This window comes from Schistocerca nitens, chromosome 9, assembly GCF_023898315.1.
Source record: "Schistocerca nitens isolate TAMUIC-IGC-003100 chromosome 9, iqSchNite1.1, whole genome shotgun sequence".
Taxonomy (NCBI): Eukaryota; Metazoa; Arthropoda; class Insecta; order Orthoptera; family Acrididae; genus Schistocerca; species Schistocerca nitens.
In genome coordinates, this window is record NC_064622.1 from 359,034,684 (window position 1) to 359,049,333 (window position 14,650).

At 40.0% G+C, this 14,650-nt stretch overlaps 1 protein-coding gene across 1 annotated transcript in view; it reads left to right on the forward strand.

Annotated features, from left to right (window-relative positions):
• LOC126203088 (translation initiation factor eIF-2B subunit gamma) overlaps nt 1-13,278 on the forward strand; it is a 51,038-nt gene extending 37,760 nt beyond the window's left edge. Inside the window, exons 9-10 of the mRNA XM_049937329.1 lie at nt 12,507-12,610; nt 12,701-13,278. Coding sequence (XP_049793286.1) covers nt 12,507-12,610; nt 12,701-12,753 — 157 coding nt within the window. The 3' untranslated portion in view covers nt 12,754-13,278. The remainder of the gene's footprint in view (nt 1-12,506; nt 12,611-12,700) is intronic.
• Nucleotides 13,279-14,650: the final 1,372 nt, after the last annotated feature.

The following is a 14,650-nucleotide window of genomic DNA, read 5'->3' on the forward strand; positions in this document are numbered from 1 at the left end:
AACCAATGTTTTAAACTATTTATAATGTCAATGACGCTTTGGGAAATTTGTTCTGTGTCTCACATTCAGTGACTACATGTGTGTCATCTGTAAATAAAATTGAATAGGGTGTTATATTTAGAGGTAAATCATTTATATAAGATAAAAACAGAATCAGGCCTAAAATGGAATCTTGTGGTACTTTTTGTGAAATAATTTTCCATTCTGAGAAATAGTTTCCTGTACCTGATGTTACAACTAGTACTTGCTTTCTATCTGTTATATATGATTAGCTTAGCACCTGTTGCTTTGCTCACTTAGACTGTATGGCCTGCAGAGTTCTTCTTTTTATTTTTTTGTTCGTATTTAATTGAATTTTTATATTGTTCACAAACTGCAACTCCTTCTAAACTTTTCATACTAATTAAGGCCATATAAGTGTGATCTTTTCTGAATGTACTCGTGACTAAAAAGTGATTCTGGTAGCTGGAGTCCTAGGTTTTTCTTAATCATGGTGTTTGCATTCTTGTGGGGATATTTTCAAAGCAACATTCATTCTGTAACAAATATTTCTTCATTTCTAATCGAGAAGTGAAATACCACTTTTCATAAATTTAGCTTTATATTTTTTTAATGTAACAAAATATATTATTAAAAGTTTTCATAGTCTGTTGCACTCCCTTAGAGGTTGAACTTCCAGAAACACTGAGACACATATATTTGCACTTCTAACTGAGAACTCAAGTACCAGTTGTTATAAGTGTAGCCTTAAAAATCCTTTAGTAGTTCTTTAGCAATTTTTTATTTTCAAAAAAAGTTTTCACCCACTATTTTACCCCTTAGTGGCTGAATTTCCAAAAATGCTGAAACACATATTTTTTTATTTTCTGATTGAGAACCCAAATACCAGTTTTCGTAATTCTAACTTCAGAATTCCCTGAATAGTGAAATACTTTTAAAAAAGCCTTGCATCCCCTATTTCACCCCGTTAGAAGTGGAATTTTGGACAATCCATTCTTAAATGATGCCTACAGTGTAAGATGCGCACCCTCTCTGAATTTCAAGTTTCTATACTTAAGTGGTTTGGGCTGGATGATAATTGATTCAGTGGATCAGTCTATCCCTGTTTCACTCCATTAGGGGTTTAATTTCCATAAACAGTGACATGTGTGTGTTTAATTTCTAACAGAGAAGTCAAAAACAAATTTTAGTAGATTTAGATTCAGTAATCCGGGTGTATACGACCTGGGACGACAGGGAGATCTGGGAAAAACTCAGGATTTTTTTTGTCCAGGAGATAAACCAGGGAAATTTTTTAGAATTTTGGGAATTTTTCACATTTTTAGTTTTCAGTTAAATTTTTGTAATTTGATTGGTAAGAATCAATACTCTAACAAAGGATGTTATTGTATCTCGCTGTTGCAGAGTAACACTGCACCAATAAAACATGAATGAGAGAAGAAAGAAAAGAAAATTAAACTTAAGTTGCAAAGGAAATGCACCATATACAACAACAAAACACAGTGCTCATACTAGCATCTGCCAACAGAAAAATGTGTTAAAGGAAGACTATGCAATACTTCATAACAACAAATTGCCTCCAATGAGCGTGACGTCACAGCTGTTAACATTAGATTCATTTGAGCAGTTGAGTTGCATATGAGTAATACTTTCCCCTGCTTTTGGCTACAGAAGTGTGGCTGTTAGCTGTACAAGCAACAGCAGCAAGCAGCCAGCATCCTGTATGTCAACCCCTTAGGGATGGAATTTTGAAAAATTGCTTCATAAATAATACTTCAGTGTAAGATCCACGCCTTATCCAAATTTCAAGTTTCTGTCCTTAGCAGTTTGGGCTTGGGTGATGATGAGTGAATGAGTCAGTCGGTCAGTCAGTCAGTCAGTCAGGACATTACCTTTTACATATAGAGATTTGAACCAGTTCAAAGCACTAATGTTTATTCCATATCTTTCTATTTGCCTTATATTGGAGATGCTGAGTCGCAGATAGACACAACAAAAAGACTGCCTCAAAATGAGCTTTCGGTTGACAAGGCCTCTGTCAAAAATAGACAAAAAACACAATTCACACATACCTGACCACAGTCTCTGGCAGCTGAAGCCAGACCATGAGCAGCGGTGAATGATATGGGAGAGGCAACCAGGTGGGGATAAGGAAGAGGCTGAGGTGGGGAGGGGGAGGTATAGAAGGGTAGGGGTAGGGGACAGTAAAGTGCTGCTAATGGGATTGTGCAGGGACAAAGTTCAGAGAGGGTAGGGCAGATAGGTGCAGTTGGGAGGTTAACGGATGGTAGGCAGAGAGGGGAGGGGGGATAGAGAAGTAAAAAAGACTGGTTGTGTTGGTGGAGTAGAGGCTTGTGTAATGCTGGAATGGGAGCAGGGAAGGGGCTAGATGGGTAAGGACAGTGTTTAAAGGAGGTTGAGACCACGAAGGTTAGGGGGATGTAGGATATATGGCAGCAAGAGTTCCCACCAGCACAATTCAGAAAATCTGGTGTCGGTGAGAAGGTTCCAGATGGTGCAGGCTGTGAAGTAGTCATTGAAATAAATGTCGTGTTTGGCGGCATGCTCAGCAACAGGATGGTCAAGTCGTTTCTCGGCCACAGTTTGTCGATGGCCATTCATGAGTTAAGGCAGCTTGTTTGTTGCCATGCCCCACTTACAGTGCAGCGCAGTGGTTGCAGTTTAGCTTGTACAGGGTGTATATGACCCGAGACAACCGGGAGATCCGGAAAAACCCGGGAATTTTTTCATCCGGGAGAAAAGCAGGAAAAACCCGGGAATTTTTTTAGAATTCCGGTAATTTTTCATTGTTTTAGTTTTCAGTTAAATTTTTGTAACTAACTGGTAAGAACCAGAACTCTAACAAAGAATGTTACTGTATCTCACTACTGCAGAATAATACTGCAGCAATAAAACAAGAACGAGAGAAAAAAAAATAAAAATAAAAATTAAGTTGCAAAGGAAATGAACCATATACAACATCAAAACACAGTGCTCATACAAGTGTCTGCCAACAGCAAAATGTGTCAAAGGCTTTAGGAAGACTATGCAATGCTTCATAACAACAAATTGCCTCCTATGAGCGTGACATCACAACTGTTTACATTAGATTCGTTTGAGTGGTTACGAGTGAGCTTATGCGCGTGTGTAGTTTAGTCACGTATGAGTAGTACCACAGTCTAACATAGACTGTGGTAGTACCTTCTCCCGCTTCTGTCTACAGAAGTGTGGCAGTTAGCTGTATAAGCAAAAGCAGCAAGCAGCCAGATGCTATCCAGAAAAATTTCACTGGTGCGTCTAAGCCGTCAGATTCATGTATGTGCAACAGGCCCGGAACTAGGGGGCGGGGGCAAACTGGGGTATCTGCCCTGGGCGTTTCGGAGGGGGGGGGGGTGCCAGATTCATATTATTGAGGAGAAAGATCTTGTTTCACATTCGCAAAGCGCCTGGCATCCAGCATACGTTGGTCCATCGATTACTCATATCATTTTGAATGCATCCCTGTTGGTTTTTGAACAAATTGTAAGTTGATTTCTGAATGAATCATAAGTTGATTTTTGAATGCGTGCATAGTGTACGTGATGTCTTTGGCAGGGGAATCCCCGTCCCATGTAGAAGTAAACTTACCTGTAGACAAAAGTGGACGGCTCTATACGAGCTGAGCAGAATAAAGCCGAACAGGTGAATGTCAATCGCTGTTTATGTAGTTGACTGGGTTTGCAAATGATCAGCGTTGTCATAATTACAAGTGAAATCCATAGATTCAGACTACCAGAGTGGAAATAAACGACTAACAGGAATACGTATTGTCTTCTCCGTGTATCCAAGAGAATGAAATTTTGACAGAAAATTTTTGGCCAGACCGCTACACTACTAAGGGCCAGTTATACAGTCCCCGACTAGCAGCCGCTAAAGTTCTATTCTGGGAGTAGTGTGGAAAACACGTTGTACGAACAGGTAATAACGCCTAACTGGAGAATAAATGCGGGATACTAAACCGATGATTGTGGCAGGGTTAGTGAAGTTAACCAGAGAATAAGTTTTGACACTGGCAGGAATAGTTACAGAATTAGTGATGACAAGATTGTTTGTTAGACAGAGGAAGGAGAGAAACGGGGACTCACACAAATTACAGAAGAATATGGCGATTCCAAATTTATATAAAAATTTCATACTACTACTCTTCGATCTCATGCTTCAGAAGCTAGAGAGTATGAATGAAATGTGAAACTATTTCGTAACATAAAATTTTTTGCTTTTAGTAGGCCTAGTAGACATATGATATTGGTACTTCGTGAATTATATTCTGTCGTGTTATAAAAATGACTATTTGGTGTGTGTAACAATTGTTGCAATATTAGGTGGGCTTCTTTCGTTTTATCTAGCAGACAGTGACATAATACACGTAATCAGATCAGATTGGGCAATATTTGTATTAACAGCTTTTCTAGTATTAGACAACGACATTTCCTTTTTTCATGTAGCAAAACATTGATGAACTTTGATGAGGTAATAGATTCTTTCCCAGAAAGGAAAGTACGCCACATAAAGCTGTGGCAAGATAGAGAGGGAAAAATGCTAGGACTTAAGGATTGAAGAAATGTATACTGTCTTGCTTGTCTCTTGTCTTTACTCGTTTTGTGTGTCCTATATTTAATTTTATGTCACACAAAACAGCAAGTTATTAGATAATAGGCAGTAAAAAGTGCAAATTTTCTGAAGAGCTCTTGTTCTCCCGATTACGAATAATCCCATTCGCTATTAAGTGCAAGATTTTTTATTATTATTTTTTTTTATTTTTATTTTTTTTTTTTAAAAGAGGGGCAGGCTGTCACACTGGCCGACTGGGAGCAGGAGAGGCACCACAGGAGATTTTAATTTCCACTGGCCTGAGTATAGTTTGATGGCACCCTTTACAAAATATTAAACGTTTGAATTCCACAGAGCGAAATGCAGAGGTATGCAATGGAAGAATGCTGTGTGAAGAGGCGTGACACTGCACTTCAGCACACTTACGACCAAATAACGTGTCTTACGTTCCCTCAAACATATATGTTTTATGCATCAGACTCTTCAGAAAGATGTGAGCTACAAAATGAAGATGTTTTTAAAAGTCAATTTTTTAAATTTTTGGTGTCCTACCTCAAACGCTTGAGGGAGGGGTAGCGCCACTATCTAATATTGCCACGGTTCGGATGCACAGAGCAGTCTGAGCTGTAGTGGGGAGGTGGTAGTCTCCACGTGGCCCATGTTTACGTTAAGTGGTTTTGCTGTTTCCTCTTCGTTTGTTGCTCTCACGTCAAACGAAAACAAAACGGATTTCTGCAGGCGGGAGCTATCAAGTGAATTAAAATACATTCACATAATTATTGAAGGGTCTCCCGCATCGTCCCCTACTCTCCTCGGAGTATGGGACCTCATCATCATCATCAAAATATGTTATTAGTTTCAGATTTTATTTTGTTTCTACCTTTCTGACAGTCAAGCGTTAATCGCCTTTAGAACAATGAAGTTATTTTTTGTCGGTTTTTTAAAGAAATTTGACTTTTATTAATCTTTTCCACTGAGGCAATCAATTTATTTGAAGTGTTTAATTCCACACTATTGGCTAGTTTCAACTGTACAGTATATGCTCCCAAATCCTACTGCAAATTGAGGTCAGTGATGTTGTTGTTGTGGTCTTCAGTCGTGAGACTGGTTTGATGCAGCTCTCCATGTTACTCTATCCTCTGCAAGCTTCTTCATCTCCCAGTACCTACTGCAGCCTACATCCTTCTGAATCTGCTTAGTGTATTCATCTCTTGGTCTCCCTCTACGATTTTTACCCTCCAATACTAAATTGGTGATCCCTCGATGTCTCAGAACATGTCCTGCCAACTGATCCCTTCTTCTAGTCAAGTTGTGCCACAAGCTCCTCCCCAATTCTATTCAATACCTCCTCATTAGTTATTTGATCTACCCATCTAATCTTCAGCATTCTTCTGTAGCACCACATTTCGAACGCTTCTGTTCTCTTCTTGTCGAAACTATTTATCGTCCATGTTTCACTTCCATACATGGCTACACTCCATACAAATACTTTCAAAAACGACTTCCTGGCACTTAAATCCAAACTCGATGTTAACAAAATTCTCTTCTTCAGAAATGCTTTCCTTGCCATTGCCAGTCTACATTTTATATCCTCTCTACTTCGACCATCATCAGTTATTTTACTCCCCAAATAGCAAAACTCATTTACTACTTTAAGCGTCTCATTTCCTAATCTAATTCCTGCAACATCACCTAATTTAATTCAACTACATTCCATTATTCTCGTTTTGCTTTTGTTGATGTTCATATTATATCCTCCTTTCAAGCACTGTCCATTCTGTTCAGGTGCTCTTTCAAGTTCTTTGCTGTCTCTGACAGAATTACAATGTCATCGGCGAACCTCAAAGTTCTTATTTCTTCTCCATGGATTTTAATAACTATTCCAAATTATGCCATAATATATAAAGAACCAAACATGAGATAATACAGCACTGGTACTCCAAGAAAATTTACATCTGAATCTGGACATACGAATGTGCACTTTAAACCGAATTATGCATTTTAGTATGTGTCCACAAAATTCCCATGCTCTTGGAGTATCCTCTAATGTCTTGTTTCTTTTATGACATAATTTAAGATGTTTTAATGTTTTAGACGTACAAACATATGGGCTTCCTACGCCATCGTAGCTGCGCAAGCGAGGCAATGCTCTGGCAACTGCTGACACAAATCTATTTCTAACAGGTCATGGGAAAATATTCCGAATGGTTGTTTGAAAAGCATTACTTTCAAAGTAAATTTTCTTTTATGCAAGATGAACGCTGTGCACAAATGTCCGATGAATTACTTAAATCACAGAGCGTTTGACTCTCATTTAGAAATCAAATCTTTGAGGATGACTATTTAGAATATTTTCTAGCCCAGAAGATCAGACATTTATGTCGTAGTTAAAAATTTTAGTAGCACATTTGTGTGATGTATCTTAAAGCGTAACACGCGCAAAAAATATCAACATTATGTGTGAAAGCCTAGCTTCTCTTGCAGCTTCTTAATCTTACAGACCAATATTATACATCTACATGCTTACTCTGCAATTAACACTTAAGTGCCAGGCAGAGGCAACATTATATATATTAAGTTAAACAATTACCTTTTCCTGTTTGTGTGTTCACGCCACTTAACAGTGATGTTGCTATTGGCTGACTGCATCACGTGTCCTATGCTCTGAATATCCTCTGTCATCGGCTGGTGAGATGGCTTGACATGAGCTGCGACTGGCTTAAAACAGCGCATCGCAATCTCGATTTCGAATTTATACTTTTGTAATACAAAAATATGCAGTGTACATGTTGCTGCACATCAGACAACTTTTCAAAACGTGTTTTTTTCCCTGAGTTTTCTAAAGTGCAGGGAAATTCTACGCCAGTATATAAAGCCACAACCTTTGAAAGAATTGATAAATTTTACAGTTCCGAGGAAGAGTATTGTTACTTAACACGGAAAAAGTGTATTTTATCCAGGAAAAAATGTATTTTTAACCGGGAAATCCGGGAATTTTTTTTCCTCGTCCATATATACACCCTGTTGTAGATCAAATGACTGGTTTCACAGGCAGCCCTGCCTTTGATGGGATAGGTGATGTTTGTGACTAGACTGGAGTGGGTGGTGGTGGTGGAAGGATGTATGGGACAGGTCTTGTATCTAGATCTATTACAGAGATAAAAGTCATGAAGCAAGGTGTTGGGAGCAGGGGTCGTGTAGGCATGGATGAGGATGTTGTGTAGCTTCGGTGAGCAGCAGAATGCCACCGGGAGGGGCAGGAAGGATAGTGATTAGGACATTTCTCATTTTAGGGCACAGCGAGAGATGTCAAAACCATTGTGGAGAATGTAATTCAGTTACTACAGTCCTGGATGGTACTGAGTGCAATGCTCCTTTGTGGACATGTCGTGAGACTTTGGGAAGTGGTGGGTGACTGGAAAGATAAGGTGTGGGTGATCTGTTTTTGTACTAGGTTCGAGGGATAAAATTATGGTCTGTAAAGGCCTTAGTAAGACCCTTGGTATATTTCGAGAGGAACCCCTAATCATTGCAGATGCAATGGCCATGGGTGGCTAGGCTGAGTGGATGGGACTTCTTGGTATGGAATAGGTGGCAGCTGTCGAAGTGGAGGTATTGCTGGTGGTTGGTAGGTTTGATATGGGCAGAGGTACTGATGTAGCCATCTGTGAGGTGGAGTTCAACTTTGAGGAAAGTGGCTTGTCGGATTGAGTAGGACCAGGTGAAGCTAATGGGGTAGGTGTTGAGGTTCTGCAGGAATGTGGATATGGTGTCCTCACCCACAACCCAGGTCATGAAGATGTCATCAGTGAATGTGAACCAGGTGAGGGGTTTAGGATTTTGGGTGTTTTGGAATGATTCCTCTAGATGGCCCATGAAATTGGTTGGCATAGGATGGTGCCATGCAGGTGTTCATATCCTTACCCTGGATTTGTTTGTAGGTAATGCCTTCAAAGGAGAAGTAATTGTGGGTGAGGATGATAGTTGGTCATGGCGACTAGGAAGGAGGTTGTTGGTTTGGAATCCATTGGACGTTGGGAAAGGTACTGTTCAATAGTGGTAAGGACATGGCATTAGGGATGTTAATGTAAAGGGAGGTGGCATGAGTAGTGACGAGCAGGGCACCATGTGGTAAAGGAACAGGAACTGTTGAGATTTGGTGGAGGAAATGGTTGGTATCTTTATATAAGAGGGTAGGTTGTGGGTAATAGGCTGAAGGTATTGGTCTATAAGAGCAGAGGTTCTCTCAGTGGGGGCACAGTAACTGGCTAGGTGGTTGGGTTTATGGACTTTAGGAAGCACCCAACTGTGATCCACCTCCACTGCCCCCAGATCACCCTCTGTTAACTTTCCAGAATTTTTTTACATCGAACCGTACCTCACCATCATCCCCAAATCCCTCAACATGAATACTTTACATCCACAGAAAAAAGCACAATTCACCACCTAAAAACTGATTCCACCCTTATAATCCTACCTGCTGACAAAGGCTGCACCACTTTTGTATTGAACCAAAGGATTACATGGCACAAGGACTCCGCCAGCTGTCAGATTGACCCACCCACAAACACTGCCACAGTGATCCCATTCTAGAAATCCAGCAGGATCCTCAGTTTCTCCTCAAATCCTTAGGCCTGTCCCAGAACCTTTCCACAAAGTCCATCTCTGTCCTCACCCCTACCACTCCCTGCACTCCTACCTTTTAACCACCCTGGATGCCCCATTGTGGCCAGTTACTGTGCCCCCGCTGATAGCATCTCTGCTCTCGTAGACCAACCCCTTTAGCCTATTACGCACAGCCTATCCTCCTATTTGAAAGATACCAACCATTTACTCCACCAACTCTCCATAGTTTCTGTTCCTTTAACATACAGTGCCATTCTTGTCACTATTGATGCCACCTCCGTTTACACTAACATCCCTAATGCCTATGGGGTTACTGGTGTTTAGCACTATCATTCCTGATGCCCAATGGATTCCAAGCCAACAACATCCTTCATAGTCACTATGACAAACTATATCCTCACTCAAAATTACTTCTCCTTTGAAGCCATTACCAACAAACAAATCAGGCACGGCTAGGGGCACCTACATGGCACCATCCTATGCCAACTTATTCACGGGGTGTCCAAAGGACTCCTTCCCAAACACTCAGAATCCTAACCCCTCACCTGGTTCAGATTCACCGATGACATCTTCATGATGTAGATCAAGGGTGAGGACATCCTATCCACATTCCTCCAGAACCTCAACACCTACTACCCCATTTGCTTTTCCTGGCCCCGCTCAACCTAACAAGTCACCTTCCTCAGTGTTGACCTCCACCTCAAACATGGATAAATCAGTACCTCTGTCCATATCAAACCTACCAACCACCAGCAATACCTCCACTTCGACAGCTGCCACCCATTCCATACCAAGAAGTCCCTTCCACACAGCCTAGCCACCCATGGCCATTGCATCTGCAGTGACGAGCAGTTCCTCTTTAAATATATCAAGGGTCTTACTGAGGCCTTTACAGACTATATAATTATGGTCCTTGAAGACCTCAGTAAAGCCTTGTACAAAAACAGATATCCCACGCCTTATCTTTCCAGTTACTCATCACCTCCCAAAGTCCCACTATATGGCCACTGAGGAGCATTCCCCTTTTGACTCAGCACTACCTAGTACTGGAGAAACTGAAATACATTCTCTACTGGAGTTTTGACTACCTCTCGTCATGCCCTGAAATGAGAAATGTCCTACGCTCTATCCTTCCCACCCCTCCCACAGTGGCATTCCGCCACCCACCCGAGCCTACACAACCCCTGCTCCCAACGGCTTGGCTCATGGCTCTTATCCCTGTAATACATGCAGATACGAGAACTGCCCCATGCATTCTCCCACCACCACCCACTCCTGTCTGGTCACAAACATCACCTACCCCATCAAAGGCAGGGCTGCCCATGAAACCAGTCATGTGATTTATAAGCTAAACTGTAACCACTGTGCTGCATTGTACATGGACCTGGCAACAAACAAGCTGTCTGACTGCATGAATGGCCACCGATATACTGTAGGCAAGAAACGAATGGACCACCCTGTTGCTGAGCATGCCATCCAACACGACACTCATTTCAATGACTGCTTCACAGCCATCCGGATCCTTCCCACCATTTGCTCTGTTGGGAACTCTCCCTGCAATATATCCTACGTTCCCCTAACCCTCCTGCTCTCAATTTTTGTTAATCACTGTCCTTACCCATCTATCCCTTTCCCTGTCCCCATTCCAGCACTGCACAGCCCTCACCAATGCACCCAGTCTTTTTACTTCTCTCCTTTTCTGATTACCCCCCCCCCTCCCTCTCTCCCCTGCCCTCCGTCTAACCTCCCGACTGCACCTATCTGCCCTACCATCTCTCCACCTTGTCCCTACATGCTCCCACTAGCAGCATTTTAATGTCTTCCACCTCTCTCTCTCTCTCTCCCTCCCTGTCCCAGCCTCCTCCTTACCCCCACCCGGTTGCCTCTCCCATCATGCCCTGCTGCTCGTAGTCTGGCTTCAACTGCCAGAGACTGCGGTCATGTGTCTGTGAGATGCATTTGTGTGTGTGTGTGTGTGTGTGTGATCTATTTTTGACAAAGGCCTTGTTGGCTTAAAGCTCATTTTGTGATAGTCTTATTGTTGTGCCTATCTGTGACTTAGTATCTTCACTATATTGTGAGTAGCAACTATCATTTTCATAATATTGTTACATTCTATTCTGGAATTTCCATTGTATAATTTGTGGAACGGTAGAGAGTTGTTTATACAATCAACAGCCTTCAGAATCTAACATAAAATTGATGTGACTCTTCAGGATTTGCCCAGAGATAAGCAAATCTTCTCAACAAGTCTGTTGATGGCACATATTGTACTTGTCCCTTTCTGGAAGCTGAAGTGATTTAATGTGATCTTATTGGATTTCACTGTGAAATTTTGTCTCTGGATTGCAACACTTTTTCGAATATTTTTGATAATATTGGGAGAAGATATACTGGTCAGTATACATCTTCCTTTCTGCCTTTAGTGAACAATGGCTTCACCAGTGCATACTTTAAAACATGTGGGAAGCATTCTTCTTCAAATTACTGGTACAGTATTTCATATAGGGCTCCTGATATGACACTAGGAACTGTTTTAATTACTCTAATAGGTGTTTCATACAATCCAGTTGAATTTTTTATTTTTAAGGGATTATACTACTTTTTCTACATCATTAACTGTAATTTGCTCAAATTTGGTTCGAACTTTGCTGTTATCCTGATTCAAACAAAAGTGTTTGACATTGTCTAGGTAAAGTACATCAACAGCTGATTTTGATACATTTATAAGAAAGTCGTTGAAATATTGTGATACTTCTGAAGAATTTCCAATGGACTTGTCACCTGTCTTAATTTTGGAGATTTGTGGAATGCTGACTATGACACCAAGTCCAGATTCCACAACTGATTATACTACCTTTGATTTACTTGTATGGTTCAGAAAGAATTTTTGTGTCATTTCTTTTACTGCTTTTGGCATCCTTCTAAACATAGTTTTACACGTGGTTACATAGTTTGTAAGATGAAAATGTGTACTACTTTTCAGGCCATTATACAACTGTTTTTTTTTTTTCTACGGCACTTTACACTTTTGTAACAGCAGTTAATCATTTCAGTTTGCTTGTCATTTTTATGACTTTGTCTGCCAGTATTGTAAGGAGATGAATATAGTAATTGAGACTGGTTGTATTTTGTATTTAAGAGTTGGCCAACTTTGAGAGAAGTTAGTCAAAAGCTTGAGTTATCACTCAGACCTGATTATGCATCTAGACAACTAAGAAAATTTTGTACAAGATTACTATTATTAAAAACTATAGTTACATATACATGTTTCTGTGTGGTTTATGCAGGTCCAGCCTGTCAAACTGTATATTGTGTGATGGAGTAAAGATTGGTAAGCAGTCTGAACTTAAAGACTGTTTACTGGGAAGTAGTCAAGTCATTCAAGCAGAAGGTAGGTTCTCTTTCTCAGATATAATTATTGTTGTACATGTTATATACACAGTTTTGTGTTTATTTTCATTGTTGACTTTTTTCTTTTTAGCAAAACACTCAAATGAAGTACTGACAGATACAAAGAGGCTGATGGAAATATGAAGAGCGTATACTTGTAACATGAGATAAAGTTGAGACAGTTTCTTTGCAGCTCGAATATTTTATGAATGCCAATGTTTTGGGGCCATGAAATTGACTTGAATAGTTATAGATGTGACTTGTGAAAGGTTGGGAACAGTATGTAAACAGCAGTGAACATTTCATGTTTTCAAATTAATGTCATATGAAATTATATACGTATTTATGGAAGTAAGCAGATTTTTATCAGAACAGGATTGAGAACTGGATGATCATAACTACCCTGCAGACAGCAGCAATGTTCTGTGTCCGACTATCAGGATTGTCGCTTTTCAAATGCATGTGTGTTGCATGAGAAACAGTGAATAGAGAAGTCAACACCATATTATTTTTTTAAATAATATAAAACTGATGTTTGGTATGTTTATTTCTCTTATTCAGTCCAGTAATGTGGCTACATTATATTATGGCACTTTGCCAAGATATTAATTTTTGTATAATTTTATTGTTTCTTGTAATTAAAATAAATCATTGTTGATCCTTTTTAAACAGCTGGTGTTACTTTTTCCACTCTGTATGCCACTTTTCATAATTTATAATAGTTGCCTTAAGTCTATGAGTATAAGAACAATAGCTGACTTATTGTGTAACTTTTGTAGTATGGCGTGGTGGCCCTAAAGTTTTGTTTTTTATCTTAGGCTTAAGATGCTTTCAGTTTATAATGATCATTTTAACTTTAGTATCTATTTTAACTTTACCCTGTCAAGCAACTCAGGCCATAGTCCATAATCGAGTACCAGAAAAGAAACACCTGAACTGATATTCAAGCCAAAGGATAACACCTTAAATTGATAGCTTCTCCCTGCATAGATAATTTTGTTAATAGCTTTGGTGTGTAAAATGAATTTAACATTTACTTCCAGTTTGCCCACTGGAAATAGCAGTCTAAAGGGCTCCTGGATGATTTGATTATGTTAATCCAGCATTTTGGATTTTCTTTGGTGACCACATGTAATTTTACCCAGGGAATGGAGTAAGAATTGTGACAGTAAGTTTTGTGTGGTATGACAAGACTGTCTTCATAGCTCAGGACGATACCAAGTCTTTCTTCAAGAACGCCTGAATATTGTTAAAAAGTCCTTGTTAGATCAGACTGCTGATTATTGTTCAAATATGTAGACATGGTTATTTTATTCATAATGTGCTTTGTAATATAAGGAGCAAAAATTAAATCACGTTGGTGCTTATTTTTATATACTCTCCCCCTGATGATAAAGTCTACTTTGATGGCTTGGCAAAATGTACTGTAGTAAATGTCAGTTTTTATGAGCTCCAGAGATACTTCAATACCACGATGTAAAATGTGGATTTTTCCGCAATAAATGTCATCCATTTATCTCTTTCCTATAGGATTCCATGCCTAATATACAGGGTTTTACAAAAAGGTATGGCCAAACTTTCAGGAAACATTCCTCACACACAAAGAAAGAAAATATGTTATGTGGACATGTGTCCGGAAACGCTTATTTTCCATGTTAGAGCTCATTTTATTACTTCTTTTCAAGTCACATTAATCATGGAATGGAAACACACAGCAACAGAATGTACCAGCGTGACTTCAAACACTTTGTTACAGGAAACGTTCAAAATGTCCTCCGTTAGCGAGGATACATGCATCCACCCTCCATCACATGGAATCCCTGATGCGCTGATGCAGCCCTGGAGAATGGCGTATTGTATCACAGCCGTCCACAATACGAGCACGAAGAGTCTCTTCATTTGGTACCGGGGTTGTGTAGACAAGAGCTTTCAAATGCCCCCATAAATGAAAGTCAAGAGGGTTGAGGTCAGGAGAGCGTGGAGGCCATGGAATTGGTCCACCTCTAGCAATACATCGGTCACCAAATCTGTTGTTGAGAAG